This window comes from Cricetulus griseus, assembly GCF_003668045.3.
Source record: "Cricetulus griseus strain 17A/GY chromosome 1 unlocalized genomic scaffold, alternate assembly CriGri-PICRH-1.0 chr1_1, whole genome shotgun sequence".
NCBI classification, from domain to species: domain Eukaryota; kingdom Metazoa; phylum Chordata; class Mammalia; order Rodentia; family Cricetidae; genus Cricetulus; species Cricetulus griseus.
Genome location: NW_023276807.1, coordinates 139,983,986 through 140,009,471, shown reverse-complemented (window position 1 = coordinate 140,009,471; position 25,486 = coordinate 139,983,986). Strand labels below are relative to the sequence as shown.

The 25,486-nt window shown below is 45.0% G+C and overlaps 1 protein-coding gene across 3 annotated transcripts in view; it reads right to left on the bottom strand.

Moving 5' to 3' along the window:
* Window positions 1-17,995, bottom strand: part of Dcun1d4 (defective in cullin neddylation 1 domain containing 4) — a 76,349-nt gene extending 58,354 nt beyond the window's left edge. For 2 of the 3 annotated variants that reach the window (XM_027390880.2, XM_035452482.1), the window contains exon 1: window positions 17,845-17,995. In XM_027390880.2, the coding sequence (XP_027246681.1) occupies window positions 17,845-17,869 (25 nt within the window). In that variant the 5' untranslated portion in view covers window positions 17,870-17,995. Of the gene's footprint in view, window positions 1-16,874; window positions 16,941-17,844 lie in introns of those variants that run through there. The other variant, XM_027390882.2, reaches the window with a different exon arrangement.
* Window positions 17,996-25,486: the final 7,491 nt, after the last annotated feature.

Genomic DNA, 25,486 nt, shown 5'->3' with positions numbered 1-25,486 from the left:
AAAATTTCAAAAAGATAAAAAAAAAAAAAAAAGGGCTGGGCATTGGTGGCACACACCTTTAATCCCAGCACTCAGGAGGCAGAAGCAGTCGGATCTCTGTGAGTTCAAGGCCAGCCTGGTCTCCAGAGCGAGTGCCAGGATAGGCTCCAAAGCTACACAGAGAAACCCTGTCTCGAAATCCCCCCCCCCAAAGAAAGATAAAAAAAAAAAAACTAGGTGGTGGGTAGGACTGGGCCCCTACGCCACTACCTGCCAATGCCTAGTGTAAAGATGCAACAGTTACAACAGTGGACTGTGCAGGAAGGAAATGGATAGACACAGGTCTCTGTGTATAAACATTTGCATATAATTAACATGATAAGAGAGCCGTACTGTTGGTTTATTGATTTGTTTGTTTTAAACACCAACTCTCTACACATTCCTGACTGGCATGAGCTCACTATGTAAACCAGACTGACCTTGAATTCACAGAGATCCTCCTGCCTCTGCCTCTGCCTTCCAAATGCTGGGATTAAAGGCACATGATAATCAATAGAAAGAGGCTATCTTTCAGGAGGAACAAAGATGAGAGAGTTTGTGGAACAAACTAAACTTCACTCCCACCCCAGCCACAGTAGAAAGGGAAGGTGTTCAAGACAAAAGATAGTAGTTTATCATGGGCCCAGAGGACTGCACTTGCCTTACCTACACCTCCTCCATCTCTTCCTCAATCTCTTCTGACACTCTCTGAGCACACCACACACCTGCACCTCCTCAATCTCATCTCCTGATGTTATCCCATCCCAGCCACAGTAGAAAGGGAAGGCACCTACAGAGCTAACCAAACATTAATATGGCCATATTCAAGTTATCTTCAAATGTGACAAGTGCCATGAGAAAGAGTAAGTAATGAGCCTATGAACCCTGTTTAAGAGTTTAGACTGAGCATCCTAAGACTATGCATTCTGAAACTTCCCTGCCAGAGGGCATGCAGATAGAGCAGGTAGAAACGACATGTTCAGCCAGCACTAACTACCCAGGGGCAACTTATCTAGCACAACTTTACATAAAAGCAAACATGAGCATGGTACAAAGCCGCACATGAAGCCACCAGGCTCCCAGCAGCTGGCATGTGCACCTACTGTACTGTCACTACACTAACTGCGCAGGCCAGCTGTTGCTGCGAGCTAACTCCTTCAGAAAACACAGACTCATGAAGTCTTTATTCGCCTTAGTGAGAAAATGATCTGCACATTAATCTTTACTAGAATGCAGGGGGAAATGGGATTACACCAAGATGGCTTGCACTGTGGCCCTCCAAGGCTCTTCCTTTTAAATTATCTCAAACAGGGTTCAGGTGGTAGCACTGACCAAGCTGGGAATAAGTCACAATTTGTAGTGGTGTGAAAGAAAATGTCCCTCAAAGGGAGTGGCACTATTAGGACATATGGCCTTGTTGGTGTAGGTATTGTCTTGTTCAAGGAAGTGTGTCACTGTGGAGGTGGGCTCTCATATATGTTCAAGCCACACTCAGAGTCTCAGACCACTTCCTGTTGCCTGCTCCAGCACCATGTCTGCCTCCCTGCCACCATGTCACACCAAGGTGATAATGGACTAACCTCTGAACTGTAAGCCAGCCCCAATTAAATGTTTTCCTTTATAAGCATTGCCATGACCATGGTGTCTCTTCACAGCAATAGAAATGCTGGCTAAGACAGACTTCTAACTAATAGCTCAAAGCTACTTCTCCCAATCTACCTCCTTATAAGGATTAAGATCACATTCCACAAAAAATGTACTACCTTAACTATCAAGTGTACGAATTATTTTAATATTAAAGAAAAATATTAAAACTGGCTAATTCTTAAAAAAAAAATTCTACCAACTTTTTTAAGGGAAAAAAATGTGCCAGAACCATAAGAGAACAAAATAAAAAACATAAAATAGGGGAGGTGTCCAAGTTATCCATCTGCAGACAAGAGATTTGATTGCTTAACTGACTGATACCAAAAGTGGCTAGAGCTCATAAATTCAGTAATATTCCAGGGTTATTAACAACATGCAAAGATCAATACCTTTGCTAAACACCAAGAACATCATTGTTCGGAAAGAAACCAAGAGAGCAACACCACTTAAGTTAACTACAAAAACCAAAATACTTGCAAGGAAATCAACCATCATTTACATTGAAAATTACAAAATCCTGGTGAAAATGGGGAGAACATGAAATAGAAAATTGTCCCTTGTTCATGGACTAGAATATTGCTAAAATATCCATGCTACGCAAAGTGGCCACAAGATACAGAAATAGAAAAATATTTTAAAATCTGTGTGGAACTCACAAAAGACTGAACAATTAAAAAAAAAAATCATGAGCAAAAAGGGAGGGGAAGCGTGAGGCTCTAAAACATACTAAAAGCTGGGAGACGGTGGCACATTCTTTTAATCCCAGCACTCAGGAGGCAGCAGGCAGGTCTCTGAGTTCCAGGCCACCTAGTCTACAAAGTGAGTTCCAAGGCAGCCAGGGAGACACAGAGAAACCCTGTCTCAAAAACACAAAAGCATACTACAAAGCAACCGTAAACAAAACAGCATGATATTGGTATTCTCTAGTCATAGAACTTAAGGAATGAATCTGTGTATGTGTGTGAATGTGTGCATATGTGTAGATATGTATGTGTGTATATGTATACAAATATATACACACTTGAACACAGAATCACACATATATGAACATATATGAAGGGGATTTATTGGAATGACTTACAGGCTGCAGTCCAACAAATCCAAGCATGGCTAGCTGTGATTGAGAAGTCCAAGAATCTAGTAGTTGCTCAGAATACACTGGAATCCCAAAAAAGTAGGTTCCAAAGCCAGTGAAGGGATGGATGTGCTGACGAGAAAGAGCAAGCAGGCAAAGAGCAAACCCTTCCTTCTTCCATGTCCTTAACATGATTTCCAGCAGAAGGTCTGGCCCAGATCAAAGGTGTGCCTTCCCACCTCAAGATCCAGATCAAAAGCCTGTGTCTTCCAGCCTCAAGATCACACACACACACACAAAAAAAAGGGGGGGGGCAAGGCCTACGTATGTCTCCCTGAGGTAGGTGAATCTCTCTGTGAGTTGAAGCCCCACATAGTCTACATAGTTGAGTTCCAGGATACCAGAACTATATACTGAGACCACACTTCAAAAACAATTAACTAATTAATTTAATTAAAAGTCAATTCAAGCTGGGTGTTGGTGGCACATGCCTTTAATCACAGCACTCGGGAGGCAGAGGCAGGCGGATCTCTGTGAGTTCGAGGCCAGCCTGGTCTCCAGAGCTAGTGCCAGGATAGGCTCCAAAGCTACACAGAGAAACCCTGTCTCGAAAAACCAAAAAAAAAAAAAAAAAAAAAAAAAAAAAAGTCAACTCAAAAATAGGTCACAGACTTAAACGTAGACACAAAACTATGCAACTACTACAAAAATATAGGGGAAGTGCTTCAGGGCACATGGCTGGATAAAGATTTTTCTTTTTTGGATATGACTTAAAAACAAACAAGCAAAAATAAAATAAAAAAACAAAGCTAAAGCAAAATCTGACAAACAGCAAATGAAAAGGTTTTATGCAGCAAAGGGAACAGTCGGTGGAGGAAGAGACAAACTACAGATGAGAATAGAGTATCTGCAAGCCTCTTCACTTACCTGGAAATGTATTAAGACATGAAAGATCTTAAATATGTCAACAGAATAAATAAATAAATAAATAAATAAACAAACAAGAAAAATGCTACTTAAAAATGGACAAACAACCTGCATGGACACTGGCTCAAGAGATTTCTTAAGAGATTAGACAAATGAGTAACAAGTGCATTAAGGAAAAAAAAAAGGTTCAACATCAGTAACCAGGGCAACACCATTCAAAGTCATAATGGGACATCATCTCACAAGGTTAAAATGGTATTATCCAAAAGACAGAAAGCACTGCTGCATGGAAAGTGGAGAAAAAAACTCTTACATGGTGCTGGTAGAAATAAATTAGTACAGCCATTAGGAAGCAGTGTGGGACTCCTCAAAACCTAGAAAATGGAGCCTTCATGTGATGGGCCACCTCACTGTTGGGTGTCTGTACAGAGGGGTTGAACTGAGAAGGACACAGGAGGCCTCAGCATATTTACTGGCACACTGCTGACTAAGACAGCAGTCAGCCTCAGCATGCATCAACAGATGAATGTAGACAACGTAGTGCATGTCCACAGTGGAACACTATCCAGCCATGATAGAATGAAGCCCTGTCCTCTGCAGCAACAGAGCTGGAACTGGAGAGCAGAGAGAGGAAAAAGGCAGAGAGAGAGACAAATATTGCATCTTTTCACCTGGTTTTAATTGATACACAGTTATTGTACATGTTTTGGAGGTACAGTGTGACACCACAAAACATATATGTGTGTGTGTGTGTGTTGTGTGTGTGTGTGGTGATCAGAAGATCAGGGTAACTGGCACGTCTGCACCTCAGATGTATGTCACTTCCATGAGAATACTCAGCATCAGCATAAAAGCTAAAAAGCTCTTCTCAAAGGAGAGGACAGGCATGGTAGTGTGCACTTATAATACAAGTACTTTCGAGTTAGAGGCAGGGGTATTGGTGGGAGTTCAAAGCCAGACTATCCTACAGAGCAAGCTCCAGGCCAGCTTAGTAAATTACAGTGCGAGCCAGTCTGGGCTAGGCCAGCCTGCGTTACAGAACAAGATCCTGTCCCCAAAAGGACAGAATATTGGTTAGCAGAGCCTACCAAGGGACTGAGGGAGGAATGAAGAGGAGATGGTTCAAGAGTCTGGGGTAGAGAACACAGGAGGGATCAGCTCTTGTGTTACATAGGACATGAGGCTCCATGTTTGACAGCAATTACCTACATATTTCAAATTACCTAGTCAAGAGGACTTTGAATAGGCTCATGGGAATGGTATGTCTGAGGTGACAAAACATGCCGATCCTCTGTGATCTCATTACCACACATGACACACATGCACTAAGGGGTAGGTCATGCTGTATCCCCAAAACATGTACTGTGTCAACTAAAATTAAAAATACATTTTTAAAAACTTAATGCTTACAAATAACGTATATGTTCTGTTTCCTGATCTCTGAGAATGATGTCCATTTATTATTCGATGCTAAGCTAGTCCAACTGTCGAACAATTATTTACAGCATTTCACAGGAGGAAGAGTGATAAGAGGAGAGGCACACGACACTGTCATTCACATCTCAAGTGCACCGTGTTCCCTTGGTCAAAGACTCACAAAGGTATTTGATTATTATCGGAACTCCAGCCTGCTGCCTGCTGAATGGTGAGCAGCGTTCTCAGGTACAAACATTAAATGCCTTTTCTGTCACAATGAAAATCATGAGATAACCATGCAGGGGCAGGGAGGAGCTCAGGGGTACGGGCAGAATAATAGCCACACTATTGCAAAACAAACTGTAAGGTATCAAAGTCACTGTATCACAGGGACCAAGCAGTTCAGGGCTGTGCCTCTCCCACGGGGTTCAATGCAACATGCTGAAGGACCTCCATTTTTCTAAATGTTATGGGAAAAGGAAATCCATTGTTAAAGCAAGAGAGTGCTGGAGTGACAGCCACTATTAAGGTTGCCTGGCTTCCTTCCCTTTAGAAATACAAGTCCTTGCAAGGCCCCATCTGACTGTCCCGTGTCCTCCTGGCTCATTCCATTGCTCCAGCCACATTCTTCCTTGAGTGTACAAGCCATGTCCTACTGTAGGACCTTGGGATTTACTCTGCCCTCTGCCTCACTGACACCTGGAATTCACAAGCCCAACAGCTGTCTTCACAGTTTTCTGTGAGTACACTCTCCTCGGATCTGATTTTCCCCACCCCAAGCAGAATGTCATCCTCCAGGAGATTCAATGTCCTCACAGGCCTTGCCACATGCTGGTATGGTATTCTCAACAGCTTCGATGGCATGCAATTCACATTCCACGTCATTCACCACTGCAAGTATACAGTGCAGTGGCTTTAGTATACTCAGGGAGTTATCTAGCTGGCAATCAATTCCAGGCCATTTTTACCACATTCACCACCAGTCCTCACTTGTCCCCTCCCCCATTCAACATAACGCAAACATGAATCTCCTTCCTGCCTCTATAGACCTGCTTATTCTAAACATTTTCCATCACAGAATCATGCAGTACAGCACTTTCACAATCTGGATATGGTGTGTATTATATACGCTTCCTCCCAGGGTCCAAGCATGAGGGCAAAGGACTGATCATGCTATCCCAACACTTCTGGGGGCACAGGCCTGGCAATCAACAGGTATGGATATGCAGAGGTTCAGGCTCCGAAAACAGCCAACAGCCTCAGCAATGTGGAGGTTCCTCCCAAAGACCTCAGTGAAGACAGCAATGGCAGTGTGGTGGCTAGAACACAGCAGGCTGAGGAGGGGAGAGGTGAACAAGGTGTTCAGGGTGCACAGCTTTGAAGGGAGAGATGTGTGTGGCTGAGGGCGCAGCTTGAACTTGTTTAAAATGCTGCTACCTCTGAGATCTCAGGAGGCACAGGCAGGAGGATCCCAAGATCAAGGCCAGGCTGGGCTGTCTCAAAACAAAAGCATTGATGTTAGGCTGGCAAAAAGGCAGGTCGAATCATTAAAGTCAATACAGAGACCTGAGCTAAGTGACACACAGGACAAAAGATTTGAAAAGTACAATATGTAATATTTTAATAAAAAAAAAAAACTACAGTAAAATAAATTAACTCCAAAATGACTTGGGATACAGCATCTTCCAAAAATTGAAGCCTATACTCTGAGAAAACTAAAACTGAAATGTTTTAAGTGATCTCTAATCCAACTTACAACTTCACATACAGCCAGACGTTGGTTGCACACGCCTTTATTCCCAGCACTAGGGAGGCAGAGGCAGGCGGATCTCTGTGAGTTCGAGGCCAGCCTGGTCTCCACAGCGAGTGCCAGGATAGGCTCCAAAGCTACACAGAGAAACCCTGTCTTGAAAAACCAAAAAAAAAAAAAAACAACAAAAAAAAAAACCAAAAAAACAAAAACAATTTCACATACAGATCAAGTTATTGGTTGTATGAGATGGCACAGGTCTTCCATGTGTGTGATAAACATTTTTACTTTTAAGACAAAATTATTAAAAAAGTGATGTGAAAAGGCTTTTTTACACTGTAAGACTAGATAGAAGACCCCAAAAGCTAGGTTTACAGTCAGTTCCACACCACCAATGGCCTTCATTGACAAAGGTGGACATTCCTTTTTCTACTAAATGGCTAGCAGTGCACCTTACAAGGATGTTGCAAGAATTAAAATGCTTAGAGATCAGTGCCTGAGACATGGTAGGTGACAACTAGGTGCTGCCTACAAGTCAGAGGGTAGCATCTTTTAAACTTTCTTCCATCACATTCAAACCAACCCCAGCTTGCTACCTGCTTAAGCAACACCAAAGTAGCTGGTAAGCCCAGAACAGCAGGGTCTGACCCAGTCAACTAATGAAAATGGGAGAGTTAAATTCTAACACACGGCACCTCAACTCTGCCATCACCTGCCAGCAGCCAAAGCCACTCCAACAACCAGGGCACTGCCTGACGAGACTAATCCAGCACCCTGTAGCAAGGGAATGAAGGGTCAAGACCCAGGGCAGACAGACCAGGTAAAAGCAAGGCAGATGGCAGGGAGAAAAGTGTTAACTTTGTTCATCTGGTCAATGCATATTTGCTACTGGAACAAAAAAACCAAAGGCGAGGAGCTACAGAAGGAACTCTGACAAGCAGGTCACAGTGATGTGATGCACATTTGCATAGAGTACAAGACCCAAAATTAAATGCATCCAAGTATCTGTCTGTAGCTGGTGGTTTCTTCCTCACGCTCACAGAACCCAAGGAAGAGGCGGGTACAAGAAACCAGTCACCCAAGAGGAGGCATGCCATCCATCCAGCACCCAGTGTCTGCGCTCGCCACTGCCACCTCAAAGGATCCGGTCACTTGAGGACGCACAAGCTGGCTGTGTTCCCAATGTGACAAGGTACAAAGGACTCCAGATTCTGTCTCCTCACCCTGCCTACCACTGAGAACAGAGCTCCGTGGAGTCATTCAGAGACAAAATACCCTTCAATCTCCATAATGTTCCAGAAGCCAGGCTTAGAGGAAAGAATGACAGGCCTGCTCTAGGCCAGAGTCCCATCTCCTCGGTATCCCAGCTGAGACACCTCGTACATCACTAACCTAACTCACGGTACCTCAGTGCCACCATCTGTTGAGCCAGAACAGCAGGATTCTCTCCATAGGCTCCTGGAGGCATCAGTGAGCTGGTGCACAATGAACACTGACAGAGAGCTGCCCACACTACACACCAGTTCCACCTCCCGCTATTATGATCCAGAAGAGCCCTGGCCTGGACCTGGAACAGCTAGACAGAAAGACAAGTCAGAAGGGATAACAAGGAGATGTATCTTTAAGACCATTAGTACAATATCCCCTGGACTGACTTTACAACTACTCTGTCCCATTTAATTGCTCAGAACAAGAGGTCTGTGGACTAGTTTGGGGAATGGCATCTTTTAAAAAAGATGTTAAAGATAAATACTTAACCATAATCTAAGATTAAAAAAAAAAATAGGGGTGGGGTGGGGCTAACTTCAGTATAAAAGCTACTGGGTGGCTCTAAGCAGAGACTCCTTTTCTGACTTTTTTTCTGCAGTGTTGTTAAATTATCATCTATATTTTAAAACTCGAAAGAGTATTTCCACATACACCTGTGTAAGACAAAAATCTCAGCAACTGAAACTGTATCAGCTGCAAATCAGAAAGTACAGAGTACTTCTCTGGGCCACAGTTCTCCAGCAGGGGTAAGTTCCTGTTGGCACTTCAAGTGGCCCTGCCAATTGACGGGTATAGAGGAGCAAGCTGCAAGACCTCAGGCACCCTACCAGCTATACCAGTCCAAGAGGAAGAGTCTAAGGCACAGGAGGCAAGTGCCAGCGGCCTCTGACCTGGCCACTCACAAGCCAAGACAGCAAGCTTCCTTGGAGGAGTAAATGAAAAGCAAGTGTGATAAGTTGAGACCTGTCTACTTGCAGAGTGGCACACCCCGGCTAGAGTCAGAATACCCAGTTAAATCTCAAGCCATTATACAAAAGCTTCATGACCTTGAGGTTGCCCTTCCTGCCAGCTTCCTCACCTCACCTGTAAAATGTGGGTGCAGCACATCTATTTGGGGTGGGAGTGGAGAACACAGGAATAAGAAGCTTTAGCTGCCGCCCCCCTCCCATGTCCCTTTCTATCTCTCCCAGTGTCCTGTCTCCCTTCCTCCCTCTTGCTTCCTGTCCACTCAGGCATTCTATAGGTCCCACTGCACCTCGTACCTCATGCACTCAGCTCCCCACACCCCCACCTGTCTGCCACAGGTCTGCCCACTCCTTCGGTCCTCTCAAACCCAACCAATGGTTAACCATTCATCTTTCACCTGCCCACTCCCTCAGTCCCCTCCACACTCTGAAGGCAGGCTCCAAGGGACCTTGTCTGTTACAGCAGTGTCTGGAGACAGTTGAGTGACATACCAGTCACCCCCATAACAGAATGTCTCTTTTCCTCAACGGTTCCCACAATACGACGTCAACCAAGGAGGCAACCATCACAAAGCAACAGCAAGAGAAGCACCTCAGGGGGCTCAGCTCCCTGCATCCCAGTCTCCTTGCTGCTCCTGAGATCAGGCCTGCCCCCTCTGTGTGCTGATGTCCCTCCCCCACCCAACTGTCCTCACCCCCCTACACACACACACACACACACACACACACACACACACACACACACACGCTTCCTCTGCTTTAGTTTCATCTACAGAACTTATTGCCACAAAACATACCTGTTTATTATCTGCCCCTCACCACACCAGAATGAAAACTCTCAGACAAATGAAGAACTGGTTCTTATATACAGTAGATACTCAATACACCTGGTGAATACAGCTGGTGACTATTAGCTCCATGCCCCAAGGATGGTAGGGGTTTTTTTAGTTTTTAAGACAGGGTTTCTCTGTAACACTCGCTGTCCTGGAACTCACTCTGTAGTCCAGGCTGGCCTTGAACTCATAGAGATCTACCTGCCTGCCTCTGCCTTCCCAGTGCTGGGATTGTAGGTGTGCACCACCAGCAGCTGGATGAGAAGGCGGTTGTCATACAAGGAATCTCTGAGTAACTCACCTACAGTCTTACAAATAAAAAGTGGCATAGCAAGGGTGTGAATTCGGACACTGACTCAAGGGTCTCTCTATCCACCAAGCACTTTCCTACTTCCCAAACTGCCTTCCACGAAGCAATGGGAAGACACCATCACATCCATGAGCAAACAGTGGTGTGACATGTCTTTGGACCACAGAAAAACTACCCACTGGGGAAACCCTTGAAGTAATCATTGCCAGCAGTGAAAGCACCAATTGTGAGATATATGGTTCACATGGCACGGACAGTTTCCTTTAACTCGGGGTGTGTGCATGCGTGCGTGCGTGCGTGCGTGCGTGTGTGTGAGATACTGTAATATCCTCATGAAAAGAAAAATAAGTAAGCATTAACATGAAGGAAACCATACATAGACACATCTGAAGAACCCAGTATCTGGCAGCAGGGTCTAGGGGACCTGCTGACTGGCGGGCAGGACATGGAGAGGCTCTTAGAGTGACGAGTATGTTCTGTATCTTGGCTTACCAGTTGTTCTGTCATGGTATTTGTTTACCATTCTATCCAACTATACACCTAAGTTGTTATAATTTCATAATATGTAAATTATAACCTCAATAAAGTTGACAGGGAAACCATTAGAACCATCATATTATTTCTGGCTAAATAAAATACCCCACTAAAAGAAAAAGAAAGAAAAAAAAAAAAAACACAAATATTTCCAGTTAGAGTTCTCAAATGAGAACATGCACAGGGAGTTGGAGGCCAGCTTCTAAGCATCCTACCTCCTGAAATGGGTTTCTCAGAGACTAAAGAGACTGGCTATCAGTGGGGACAGGAGTACACAGCACCAGGTGACATCCAGTGTCCTGAACACCCGTGATGCTGCCTCCCACCACCTACAAGTGACATTACATGAACCCTTCAGTCAGTCTTTGGTAACCTCTAAGTGGAGCCCACAGGCAGCTACACTAAAGGAAGGAAATCACTGCTCTTCTCCATGGATCCTCTGCCAGGTTAACTGACCAGTGACAGCACTGGAAACCAACTGTGGCGAGCTAAAACAGAAAAATATTGGGTTTGTTTGGGTTTGGGTTTTAAATATAGCACCAGACTCACTAGGAAAACTAGGAAGCCAGACCTGCCAACCGCACAACTGAAAGAATCCCCACAGGCACATGGCAAGATTCCTCACAGACTGGGCCAGGACTGGACCCAGCCTCTGAAACCAACAGAGCTAGCTGCCTTGGATGAGCACTGACCACAATGGTTCCCCAGGCTACAGCTTCTTCCCTTTCCTGGCCTCCACCTTCAGGTTGTACAGAGGAGGGAGGGTGCTTCCATCAGCTTCCTGCTAAGGTAAGGATCCCTCCCTCACCAGGGAAGAGCCAGAGCCCTCAAGGAGAGACAGCACTGTGCCTGTGTCTCTGCTAGTCAGGCTAGCAAGGCTGCTCTGCAAGCCTTGCTGATACAAGCAGCAGGTAGGGAAAAGTTTGCTCAACACTCGAGGAAAAGAACCTACAAACAACAACACCCCCCCAAAAAAAAAAAAACCACCGCACACGGGTAGGGGTCTTTTTCCTATCATCTAGTCCTTTATTCCATACAGTCACTAGTTTCAAAAACAACAGTCTGATTTTCTAAGTGAAAATAACTCGCTTGATGTTTTCTAATTAAAAGAAAAGCAGTTCAAACCTCAGCAGGCATTCTACAGAACTATGGACACTCCAGAAAAAAAAAAAAAGTCTTTGGTCTAAAACTGTCATGTGACACTAAAGCACACAATCCTATTTAAAATGCATTTCAGTGTTTTTCTTCCTATGATACATTTTTAAAGTGTGTTCTTAAAATAATAATTCCCAAGACGGACTTATAAAACCTGAATTTCACAGTAAGAACAAACTGCAGGAAACGATTAATACCAACTCAGGCTCCCAACCAGAGTCCTTGCCTGTCAACTTTAGCTTTAACCTATACACTGTGACACAGTAAATAAAAAAGCACTAACAATCTCACTGCACTGTTTTCTGGTTTTATGTGCATGAGCATTTTTACCTGTATGTATGTCTGTGCATGTGTGTGCATGCAGGTAACATTACCTGCACCTATGTCTGTGCATGTGTGTGCCTGATGCTCTCAGAGACCAAAGAGGGTGTCAGATCCCCTGGAACTGGAATTACAGACTATGGTTAACTACTATGTGGGTGCTGGGAACCACACCCAGGTCCTCTGTAAGAGCAGCCAGTGCTCTTAACCACTAAGCCTTCTCTGCAGCCCCTATCTCACTATTTTGCTTCATTTCATGAAGAAATAAAGCCTTAAGACCATGATATGGTCATAAGACAGAAGAAAAAAAAAAAGAAAATCAAAATAATGTCAACTTACCTCCCAAACAAACCTGGTGACAGCTCTAACCTTATGTTCCAAACAGACTTTTCCTAATCTCTTACACATACCAACACTTCAATTTCTCCAGACTACACACTCTTCAATCAAAATTGTGACATACAGCTGTATTGTGGTTTGAATATGAAATGTCCCCAAAACACTACATTTCAAATGCTTCATGCCCAGGCAGTGGTGTTGTTTGGTAGGCTGTAAAAACTATGGGACCTGTGGAGGAAGTAGGTGATTGGCAATAGGTCTTGGGGAGTATATTGTCCTGGCCTGGCCCCTTATTGTCATGTGCTAAGGGCAGGCAGGGAAGAGGGAGTCTTCTAAAGAGAGAAGCCATTTTACACCACTGGGTTCCTGATTGTTTTGTTTTCCAAGAAGGTTTTCTCTTTATCGTTCCAGCTGTCCTGGAACTCACTCTTTAGACCAGGCTGGCCTTGAACTCACAGAGATCTGCCTGCCTCTGCCTCCTGAGTTCTTGTTCTAAAGAGACCATACTTAACTGAGTACCTGGAAGCCCTCAAGGTTTTTAAGTAGGGAAGGAAATATTAAAACCAAAGGTGATTCAACCGCTGAAAGACCAACGTAGCACAGGCTAAGCGTCACACAGGATCACTGGTTATCACAAAAGAAGACCAGGTCAGACCCAAGACAGTGGTAATGATTTGGGGAGAGAGGATAATTATAAAGGACAGAGAGATACATCCTGTGGTCATTTATCTTGTCACCATCTTCCCTGGATTTGGCATCACCTAAGAAACACACTGTGGATCTCTCTCTGTGAAAGCATTTTTCAGAGGGTTTAAGAGAGGAAGGCGCATCATGAATGAGGGAAACAACTTTCCATGGGCTGGGTCCATGAATGAATTGCAACAAAGAAGAAAGTGGCAACTTATCCTCTCTCCTTGCTATAGATACAATGTAACCAGTCGCCTCACACTCCTGCAGCCACTCCTTCCCAGCTATGCCAGACTGTATTCTCAAACCATCAGCCAGAATAAAGCCTTCCTTCCTCAAGTTGCTTTTGTCAAAAAGTTGGTCACAGCAACAAGGTAAGTATTGAAAACATAGCATCTCCCTTCCACTACCAAACAGGGAAAAAGATGAGATGCATCTAAGGCTCCAACACGGGTGATTAAAATTACTGCGACTTCATTAACCAAATGCACAAAATCAACTAGTGTCGGTTTCCTCTTGTCTAATTACAAAGATAGGGGCAAATGAAAGCCTACTTCCAATATATGGAAGCACCTTGGTATAGCCTTTAGTCTAGATGTCCCTGGGAGTCAGTACTTATTATCAAAGCCACGCTGACAGGCCAGCAAGAACCAGGTTTCTGACAGACTGCATTTTGCTGCTGTGTCACCTACAATTATATTATTAGCTACAATTATAAAGATGACCATGATGGTGATTAAGATGAGAATAATGCAAACATACAAACAAGAAGGAAGTTAAGTTACAGTAGGTCAGGATAAAAACAAAGGAGATGATAAAGTTTGAAGAAAATAAAAATACCTACAAGCACCAAGTAGGGCCCTTCTGCAAGCCAGGAATGGAGAATGAAGAGAGTCAATGTACACAAACGGATAGGAGAACTTTCTTCTTTGGCACAGTTATAGACAAGACTACTGTAATGGCTATTCTTGGTTGTCAACTTGACTACATCTGGAATTAACTAAAACCAAAAATGGAGGGGATACACCTATGAGGGATTTTTGCTTAATTTGTGAGGGAGTTTGCTTAATTTGAAGTGGGAATATCCACTTCCAATCTGGATCTTTGAGGTGGGAAGACAGGCCTCTAATCCAGGCATGCCTTCAGCTGGAAGCTTGTATAAGGACATGGAAGAAGGAAGCTTATTGCTCTTCACCTGCTTGCTCTTGCCTCATTATTAAGTCCATTCCTTCACTGTCATTAGATGCTACTTCTTTAGGATTTTCAGGATTTCCATATATACTGAAGAACAGCTGAGACTTCCAGCCTCAGAGATTGAGCAATTACTGGATTCCTGGACCTTCTGTACATAGGAAGCCATTGTTGGATTAGCTGGACCACAGCCTGTAAGTCATTCTAATAACACCCCTTGAGATTCAGTCTGTAAATTCTGTTACTCTAGAACTCATTATAATACAGCCTCTCCCAAAAAATCTTTTCTGATACCAGTGTCAAAAAGTCTTTGATGAAATATTTTTTAAACTGTTAAATGTGTAGTTAAATCCAAAAGAAAATGTAGGACCTTGCCCAGGGCCAAAAAGCAAAGGTCCCCAAAAACTAGAGTAGAAAATGCAGGCTTGATACTGCCTATGGGCTTTTTGGGCTTATAGACTAGACGGACAATGTGTGTGGAAAGAGCATTTGTCCTTCAGGATATGAAAGGAATAAATGAAAATAAAAGAAATGTAGACTAACACTTTCTTTAATCTTGAAGATAGTTACAGATCTCATGCATTTTTTAGCCTTATCATTTGGCAAGAGCAAATCCCAGGATTAAATGCATTTTGGAAAAATTTCCATAATATATACATTACAAGAAGTTTCTTAGAGATATTGCTGCAGATGTAAGTAAAAATGGGATAGATGTAAATTGTTTCCTCAAAACATCACACACTAACCAGTCTCTCAGGTCTTGTTTTAAAAGTCATCCTGTAAGGGCTGGAGAGATGGCTCAGCACTGAAGAGTGCTTACTGCTCTTGCAAAGGACCTAAGTTCTATTCCCAGCACTCATGTTAGGCAGCTCACAACCTCCTATAACTCCAATTCTAGGGGATGCAATGTCCTCTTCTGATCTCCATGGCATCTGCACACATGTGCACATACTCACATACATGTATATAATTTATAATAAAAATAAAATTTAAAAAACATTGTGAAATACATATGTAAGTTCATCAGTCTTTTTTGTTTTGTTTTGTTTTTTGAGACAGGGTTTCTCTGTGGCTTTGGAGGCTGTCCTGGAACTAGCTCTTGTAGCCAGACTGGTCTCGAACTTGAGATCATGCACCCAGCCATCAGTCTTAATCATATCAAGTGATTTCCAAATCTTAAAACTTGTCTGTATGATGTATACCATTTGGTCATTAAACACCCCTCTGAGAACTATTATCAATAGTTTCATAATATCTGATATACCACACAAAAATAATCAATCACTTCTCAGCCAATCTTATAGCCCCTACATTAGATTTGGGAGGGATCACTACAAAGAACTGGCAAAGGATGTGGTGGCTGTAAGTCCACAAACTCAGAGACCTGTAATAGTTAAGAGGGAAGGACTTTAAAGTCTGGCAGCTAAAGAGCAAACAATAGCCTCATTTGCTTTGCACTTACATAAAAGCTGAAGGCATCACACTTTCCCTTTGTTCACCTTTGGGGTTTTGTTTCAAGTTTGGGCATGAGACTATTTCAACCCCAAGTTCCATTAAGCTGCCCTTCTCAATTCACTTAAAAACAAAACAACAACAACAAAAATCCCCCAATTCTTGGGCAAACCAAACAGCCCACGAAATACCAGTGCAGTTATCTGTATTTTCTTCTCAAGGGACATACGTGTCTCTACTTAGTTCCCATACTTATGTAAGGCTGTACACTTCACCCTAGGCTTCCACACGCTGAATCCACTCTAAATGCTGCACACTAAACGTTGCTTTAGAACTTGTGTGAGCAGGATGGTTCAAGACTAAGCATTCGCTCCGCAAGGCTACCAGATGAAAGAAAATTAATTAACTCAGAGAAAGGCCAGGGCTTGACCTGGGCTCTCCCTCTGCGACGGACAATGTCCCAAGGAACCCGAGTCTAGAGAACGCATTGGTTCTCCGCAGCATAAAGCACGAGTTAGCCAAGCAGGGAGGCTCCACGGGCGCGCTGCATTCTGGGACTCGTTTCCACAGTTACCCACGTGCACCCAACCCAACCGCGGCCCGGCGCGGCTGGGACTACAAGTCCCAGAATTCCGCGAGCCTGCCTTTCCCTTCAAACCGGCTCCAGGAGCCAGACCCTAAAGGAAACCCCTAAAGCGCCCTCCCGGTGCTACGGGCCGAGGTCGCTTCCCGTACGCGCGGTGCTGTGCCTCCGATATGGCCCTTCGTACAGGGTAGCGGGTCCTGAGGCATCAGCCTCCACACCTGATGGCCAGAAATTAGACAACTGCGTCACACACTGCCAAACCTACAGACCGCTGGGAACCCCGACACCCCTTATGCTAGTCCCCACCGCCCCGCCTCCAGGACTCCACCGGGCCGGGTCAGCTTGCAAAACGACCGCCCTGCCCCGCCTCCCAGTCCCGCAACCCCAGCCCGCGCTGACCTCTCTCCCCGCTGCTCGCCAAGCGCGGCGGCTACTGCCAGCCTCGGGACACCTCCCGGGTACCCGGCCCCGCCCCCTCCCCTCCGCGCACCCCGAGGCTCAGGGCGGTCCCCTCCTAGGCAGGACCTGGCCCCTCCCGGGAGGAAGCACCTCCCCCAATGCACAGTCCAACGCCCCCCACTCCGCCCCGTGAGCACCGAACCCGGAATGACAGCCCTCCTAGTCCCCGCTTCCCCCCCACCTCCTCTTCCTCCGAACTCACTCCACACACCTCCCAGTCCTAGCCCCTAAGCTGCACCGCAGCCCTATCCGCCCTCCTCTTCTCCAGGGACCCCACGGTCCCAACACCTGCCCCCAAGCCCTCTCGCCACCCCCGGCCGCCGTCCCGCACACGGGACTCCTCAACTATCCCATCCCACCGCGGCGCCTCCCACTCCGTGCTCCCCCGTTACATCAGCTTGCAGCCCCTCACCGGCCTGGCCGCGGCCCCCGCTCCCCACCCATTGTTCCCGCCCCCGCCCCCAGCCCTCCTTCCCATTGTCCCCGCCCCCGCTCCCCTTGCACTCCCCCGCCTTCCCCGGCCGACCGCACCGCTCGGGCCCCGCAAGCCTCACCCTGCACCCAGATCATAGGCCCGCTCCCTGCCCGCCCGTGCCACCCCCGGCCCCAGCTGCCAGCGCCCGCCACTGTCTCCACCTCCATGCACCACAGACTCTCGGCCCCCGGCCTTCAGAGCCTGTCCCCCCTTCCCCCACCGCGGAAAGCCAGCCAATCCCCACCCCCTCCCCGCCCGCCCCTGCCCCCGCCCCAGCCGCCCGCGGCGTCACGGCCCTCGGGCTCCAGGAGGGGATCAGCCGGCTCCCGGGCCAGGGACTCGAGCGCGATTGGGACCCGAGAAGCGAAGAGAGGAGCACGGGAGCAGACGGGGTATGCGGGCCCGCATCCGGCCCGCTGGCTCTGCGCTACTCACTGACAGCTGCGGCATCCGAGTGCATTTTCGGGCAGCTCACACCCGCTCGCCGCCCGGGCTCCCGCGCTCCACTCGCGGTCCCCCCACCGACTCTCCAAACCTTAGCTTGCAGCAGAGGACCGGCGGCTGCCACTCCGGCCCGCCCATCCTGCCCTCCTCATTGGCTGGACCACAACCGGGGGACCGCCCCTCTTCGGCTCTCATTTGACCGAAGGAGCGCTGGTTGCGCCCGCCTGGAGCTGGCAAGGAGGCCCCGCCCCCCACTCTGCATCGCGATTGGCCCCGGCGCCTCGCCTCCGACCGCCCCTGGCGGAGGCCACTCTTTGGAGCCTCAGGTTGGACCCAGCGGCTGTCAGTCATCCCAGGGTCCGAAAGCGCGTGGAGGGGCGAGGCTGGGGAATTGGTCCACCTTGACCCTGAAGCCCCGCCCGGTGGCGGGCGGATCCTTGGAGTGGGAGACCAACCGAGAGCCCTGTGAAGAGTCCGAAACAAAGCAGCGAGTGACCTGGAGCGGTGCTCGGAACCAAGCGGACCTGTTATCCCGTAGAAGAAATTGGCCAGATCCTTCTATCGCCCGCTCCCGGCTCCCGCCGGTTCTCATCGATCTTTTCCCATTGTAGGAAATGAGAAGAAAAAAAAATTTCCGCTCCTTCATTTCGAACTAAACCCTCCCTTTTATCCCACAACCTTTTCTCTCCCCAACTTTGGAAATACACTTCTTTTTCAGAGTCACGAGTTGCTTGCGCCAAAGGTTTCGAATGCTGCAGGCATTGTCCGTCAGAAACCTCTGCGGTTCCCAGACAGCAAGAAAAACCCAGTGCCACATTAGGCTCTGGGGTCAGCCTGGCACCCGAGCAAGCCACGTCCCCGAACTGTTAGTCTAAGAAACCTAAGTCGAGCCTGACCGGAAAGTGAGCCGCTGTTGTTTGGCAAAAGGAAGCGTTAAATCAAAATTCTGCATTATATTTTAAGTTCGGCTCTGCGTTTTCCCGTACTTGAAAATCGGTTCCTTCACAATCACTATGGTAATGTAATAATAACGCTCAGAGATGTTCAGCTAGAGCCGCCCCGCCCCCACCCCAAACATACACTCCACTTCCGCACCTCCCATAGCCCTTGTCCCAACCACAGCCTGAATGTCCTTAGATTCAGACACAGAGACTGGACGACACGACCAAAGATAACAAAGGGGTCAAGCGATAGGATTCGGAATTCTACAGCCTAGGCTTTTGAGTTGCAGAGTTCTGGTATCAGGACAGAACTTACAAGAGCAAGTTAGCCGAGAGTCCTTGTCATTTTCGTCACTCTAATTGTGAAATGCTCCCTCTCTTCACCCCCAATTTCTTTGTAATAAATTGCATCCCTATAATTTTATCTCTCATATTTATCACTCTAATGCGTAAGATTCATTTCATCAAACTGCAGACTTTCAGAATTGTATCTGAAGACATGAATCCTTTTGGGTCCCTATAACAGGACAGCCTGACAGACAAAGGAAGGTATCTGTGGATCCCTAGGTAGGGGACTCCTGTAATAAAAAAGTGCTTACTCTGAGGAAGCAAAATGTTCCTATGTTCGTTATTCCATTTCTGATTTCAGCCTAATCTAGAGAATCAAGAATTAAACAGTTTACTCATGTTTCTGAGACTTTGTGTATAATATTTGTATGTGTTTGAGTTTTGTTTCCCATATTGTTTTGCACAAAAAAGGGCTTGCTTCTTGGCACTTCTAAATTAAAATAAGCCCTTGGTTATTAGCTATTAATTTGCTATATTTATCTGTAGCAAACTTGATCATTGTGTGATCAAGTTTGCTTTCTCCCTAGCTCTAACACTTCCTTGACTCTATTATCCAGAAGAAAAAAAAAATGTATAGGATTCGCAACCTTTGCTGGTTTTCAGCTTATATTCCAGTAGGGTCAGTCTGATTATTTTCAAGTAAAATACGGATTTTATTTACCCAGATGACAGTAGTGGGTCAGCTAAAGCCTGAGAACTGAGAGGCAACACTCTTAGACAGCTGGGCCTCACTACTCCATAAGTCGCACGAATAATAAAACAACTACATGGTGCTCTGTGAATATGCCCCAGACATTTCAACCGCCACAGGATTATAACTCTTCACAGTTAGGGAACATGTTATACTCATGTTTTCAGTTCCCTAGCACTTAGTACAGTGGCTTCCAATAGTGGACACTGACTCACTGGATGACTACAAATGAGGAATTCTGTATCTAAAAGGAACTGTGGAGATTACCAAATCCAACTTCCTCATTATAAGAAGATGAGATTTGAAGAGGGTTAAATATCTGATCCAAGTCATCAGGCTGGACAAGAACAAAGCAGTATTTAAAAACTCAGCTGGACAATGGTGGCACACACCTTTAGTCCCAGCACTCAGGAAGCAGAGGCAGGAGGATCTCTGTGAGTTTGAGACCAGCCTGGTCTACAAGAGCTAGTTCCAGGACAACCTCCAAAGCCACAGAGAAACCTTGCCTCAAAAGAAAGAAAGAAAAAAGAAAGAAAGAAAGAAAGAAAGAAAGAAAGAAAGAAAGAAAGAAAACTTGTCCCCATTACCACACTGGTCCAATGAGAACACCTCAGATTCCCAAGAGGGTACCTTCCCTTCCTACTTGGAAGTTCTAGCAGACTAATCCAAATTCTATTTCTCATATTTGGAATATGACCTTCTCATGAAATCCATTGATAAATCTTTCAATATAGAATATGTTATTTTAAATTTTTCTCATTCAGGAACATTCTTACATAACAAGGTCCCTGAAAAGATGTTCACTGAAATAATATCCTTTAAATTCAAATCCCAGGGGAAAAAATAATTGAGTGTCTTGGCAGATTTGGGGAGGCAACATGTCACTTCAATTGCACTTGGTTACCAGTTTAAAGTACTAAGTAACAATATGAACAAGTTACTGAGTACCTAATCAGTGATTTCCTATTTGTTAGTTAAATAATATTGATTTCAATGACATACATTTTGAACTTAAGCCTGGATGAGAATTTGACATGGAAGTCCAGTGAGAGAAAGACTAGTACAAGTTTTTGGCTTTAAACTTTGCTCCCAATATCACAAATCCCAGTATATATGCTTGTGCCATGTATGCTAGGTTTGGGATACAGAATGGAGAACAGCAGAGCCATGGAGGCTGGAATAGAATTGGACCTGTTAGATTAGGTAGATAATCGTGTCCCTGGTATGGTTTGGAGTAATAAAGGAAACATAGCATGGAGGAATTAATGTAACCTTTGCTTCCAGACAAAGCATGTGAAACTCCTCAAGTTATCAAAAGTCAGGCTACATAAGAATTCAGGATGTGGAAATTAAAATGTAAATGTATTCATAGAGGACAGGATAGTTAATTTCCTCAAAGTTATCAACAGGCAACTCATGGAATTGATGTCAGTGGAATGCAAGCTCAAAATACACTTTAATGATGCTTCCACTTTCTCACGAGCCACCATTGTACCCATAATATATCCTCAAAATGGGAAACTAGAGAGTTTCCCATTGGTTAAGAGAGAGTATTTCTTCTGCAAAGAACTGAAGTGCAGTACCTAGCACCATGTAGACAGATAGTAACAGCCTCTTAAGTCAGCTCTGGGGATCCTCTGCCCCTCCCAGGGTACCTGCAATCACAAGCATACACACAAGCACATGCATACACAGAATAAAAATAAAAGGTAAGTCTTTATAACATTGCTCACACAGATTTCCTTTTACTTAACACACAGAATTGTTAGGACTCTTCTTGAATCAGCTCCTCACTAGACATTTTAGCCTGGGGAGCACATCTGTCATTTTCTCAAAATAGTGAAAATAGCAGGCTCTATAGTTGCTTATAATACTTGGCATAGCATGGTTCAATCTTGCAATAATGGTTAACAGTTTAGACTCTGGATCCTGGAACACAGGTCCAGTGAATATCCCCTAAGCAATGGTGAGGTTGTTGATTCGGCTGACTCTCACACCACCTCTTTCTTTCTCCCTAAGTAGTCCCCTCAATAGATAGTCATTATATTTAATCATTTGCTGTCATGGTTGGTTTTTGTCAATGAGACACACACTTGAAGTATTTGGGAAAAAGGAAATGTCCTTTAGGGCTTTGCCTCCATCAGATTGACCTGTGGGGCATCTTCTTGATTAATGTGGGTGATGCTAACCCTGGTAATGTGTTCTTAGGTTGTATAAGAAAGCAAGGTAGCCACAGGGAGCAAGCCAGTAATCAGCGTGACTCCAAGATATCTGATTCAGAGCCTATCTCAAAGTTCCTGCCTTGAGTTCCGGCCTTGGCTTTCCTAGATGATGGGCTGAAATCTGGAAGCCAAATAAACCCTTTTCTCCCAAGTTGCTTTTGGTCAGTGCTTTATGACAGCAACAAAAACTTCACTAGGACACATGCATCCTTTTTTCTCTAGCTTCTGAAATGTACAGTAAAGGTAGAGACAGGAATGCAAGAGCATCATCCGCTCTGGGACAAATCACTCATGTGACAGAAAATGCAAAACTTGCCTAACCAAGAAAAAGCTGTGTTTATATTGGGATAGAAGTCCTGTGAGTCCAGAAAGTTTATATCCAAAAAATAAGCCAATTGTAGTACATTTTAGAAAATTTTCTATGACACAGGACTCATACTGTGTTCCCATAATGAATATTTTCTCTTCTTTGTACTTTGAAGTAATCGCTCTTCCCTGAGAGTCATAGTTCTAACATTAGTGTGTGTGTGTGTGTGTGTGTGTGTGTGTGTGTGTGTGTGTGTGTGTGTGTGTGTGTGTGTGTAAAAGCATGCACCTGAGTGTACATGTGGAGAAACCAGACGGTGCTATCAAGTGCCTTCCTCATTTGTTCTCTGTCGGGCCCCATAAAGATGGCTCTGCTTCATCTTGGCTCAACATCAGAGAGTTCAAAACTGTCTTTAGTAGGTCCTAAGAAACCAGGCGGTGGTTTCCTTTAGTTCCAGTACTCGGGAGGCAGAGGCAGGCAGATCTCTGTGAGTTCAAGACCAGCATGGTACAAGAGCTAATTCCAGGACAGCCTCCAAAGCCACAGAGAAACCCTGTCTCAAAAAAACCAAAGGGAAAAAAAGAAGAAAGAAAGAAAGGAAGAAAGAAAGAAAGAAGGAAGAAAAGAAAACAAAACAAAATTGAATCTAAGGTGTGGTTACCGAATCCTTGGAGAATTGAGGAAGAAAGTCTGTTTGTTCCATATACATGGTAGATATCATGTGCCCCTTTTTGGTTATGATATTAAGAATAGTGAGGAATAAACTTAGGGCATTCAGTATTGACTGGATTTGCCTCCTGACTCTATTCTGTGTCTCTGTCTTTCTCTTAACATCTTTACCTAGCCTTTCTCAATCCACACTCCCCCTTCTCAGGTACGAACAATGTTTTTGGGTTTTTTGTTGTTGTTGTTGTTTTTGAGATAGGATCTCTCACTGAACCTGTTGATCACTGAGAATGGGTAACTATCATGCCACAGAGATTCGCCTGGCTCCACCTTCCCAGTCACACACTATAGCACCTAGCTATTTACTGTCCTCCTGCATCCATAGCAAGTACTTTACAACCAAGGCACCTTCCCAGTCTGGCTTAAAACCCCTTTAACTGGGTAAACTGAAAGCGAAAGCAAATGACTTTAAGAACTGCCTGTGAGCCAAACTGGATTAAGACAGACCCTACCATCTACAACCATCAAATGAACACATTAAACTTATCTGAGAGCCAGTATGATGGCAGTCAGAATGCTGAGGCAGGAGATGACATCAAGGTCAAGGCCAGCCTAGGCAACATAGCAAGGGCTTGTCTAAAAGAAAAATGAGGAAGTCAGTTTGGCTTCCCAGTTCCTTCATCTAAAGAACTGGGAATGATTTCGTCAAGGGGTAACTAGGGGTGACAGTGTCAAATGTATAAAATCACTTCTAGGACTAAGAGAATGAAGCAAGAATGCGCATATGAGCTCCCACTACTTGGAGCCTCTTCATGTTGTTTTCTGGTGACCCAAAAGCACGCCTATAAGATACAGTCGGCTACTTCCCAGCTCAGGGATAATTTCAACTAAAAATGGTTCTTTCTAGATGAAGCAGTCATCTCAGGAGTCCCTTAACAGCACTGAGAATTTTCCAATTAGACTTAACATCCATGTTCCATTCTGGTTTTATTCAGCAATGAATTTGTTTGGGCTATAGTAGCGATAAAGAAATTTTCATTTATTTTTTTTTAAATATTTTTAACTTGCAAGATTTCTTGTCACACAGCTATCAGGTTGCATTCATAGGCCTTTTTAATTAATCTTTTTTTTTTTCTAGAGCAGATACAGGATGCTTACTGTTTCCTTTCTACCCAGGGCCTTTCACTTTGTGGAGATTACACCTGCCTAGGAAATTAACAGGGTTTGAATAAAAATGTATTCATTCCTTACCACATAGTCTCTGAATTGGATTTTTCTCTCCTTATTCCACATTGAGCTAATCAAGTCCTAATGATGTTGCATTTAATTCAATCTCGGAAGGAATAATTTTCCAATTCAGCCTAAACAATGCCTGACCTTTGTGGTGACTTCCATGAATATAGCATTTCTTCAATTACGGCAGCTAGCAGGAGATGGACAGAAAGAATACCATTTTCCTTGGACAATGGCTTCTGTGTGTTGTCAGGCTCTTCATTTTTCTGCCTCTTCTAGCCTGCTTTCATGAATACAATGTCTTTTTAACATCCCTCTCAGGGCGGTACAGGAGACCCCATCCATCTCCAGATCTCAGTGGCTGCACGGCAGCTGAGCATCTCATTATGGCAGAGTGAAGCATTCTGGGAGAGTGGATGGAGAAGGCAGACTGCAATAGGAAAGAGGAGAGATAGAGAGGAGGGCAGGGGCTGTGGAAAATCTATGCTCACTTTCTTGGTGATACTACACTATGGGCAAGAACTTCCTGTTCTAGGAAGCTCTAGCCTGCAGGATGCCCAAGCCCCTGACTCGGCAGATTCCAGTCTCACCTACAACCAGGTTGAAGCCTCCATCCACACACTCCCCCACAATGGATGCTACCTACAAACTATCATGGGGGCCATGCTACTGGGAGGAAAGTAAAGCATCATCTACACACTCAAGCACAACCAGTAGTTCCAAACTTGAAATAGAACATGCAAACATTCATGTGAAGTACAAATGCAGGCCTGCTCTCATACAACAGAACTCATATTTATCTACTTGAAAACCATTTCACTTCAACTAGCCCAGATATTTACCTAATATTTTATTTTCCTGCCTTGTCCAATATAGGTTAGGGCAATGTCCTTAGCATTTGGGAGTCTCAGACCCTTTTCAGATAATTCTCTATCCAGCCATATTTGCCCCATCACTCTCCTCTGTTAAGAATGCCTAGATAGGGCCGGGTGGTGGTGGCACATGCCTTTAATCCCAGCACTAGGGAGGCAGAGGCAGGAGGATCTCTGAGAGTTTGAGACCAGCCTGGTCTACAAGAGCTAGTTCCAGGATAGCCTCCAAAGCCACAGAGAAACCCTGTCTCGAAAACAAACAAACAAACAAACAAACAACAAAAAAAATGGCTAGATAGGGATGGAGAGATGGCTCAGAGGTTAAGAGCACTGGCTGCTCTTTCAGAGGTTCT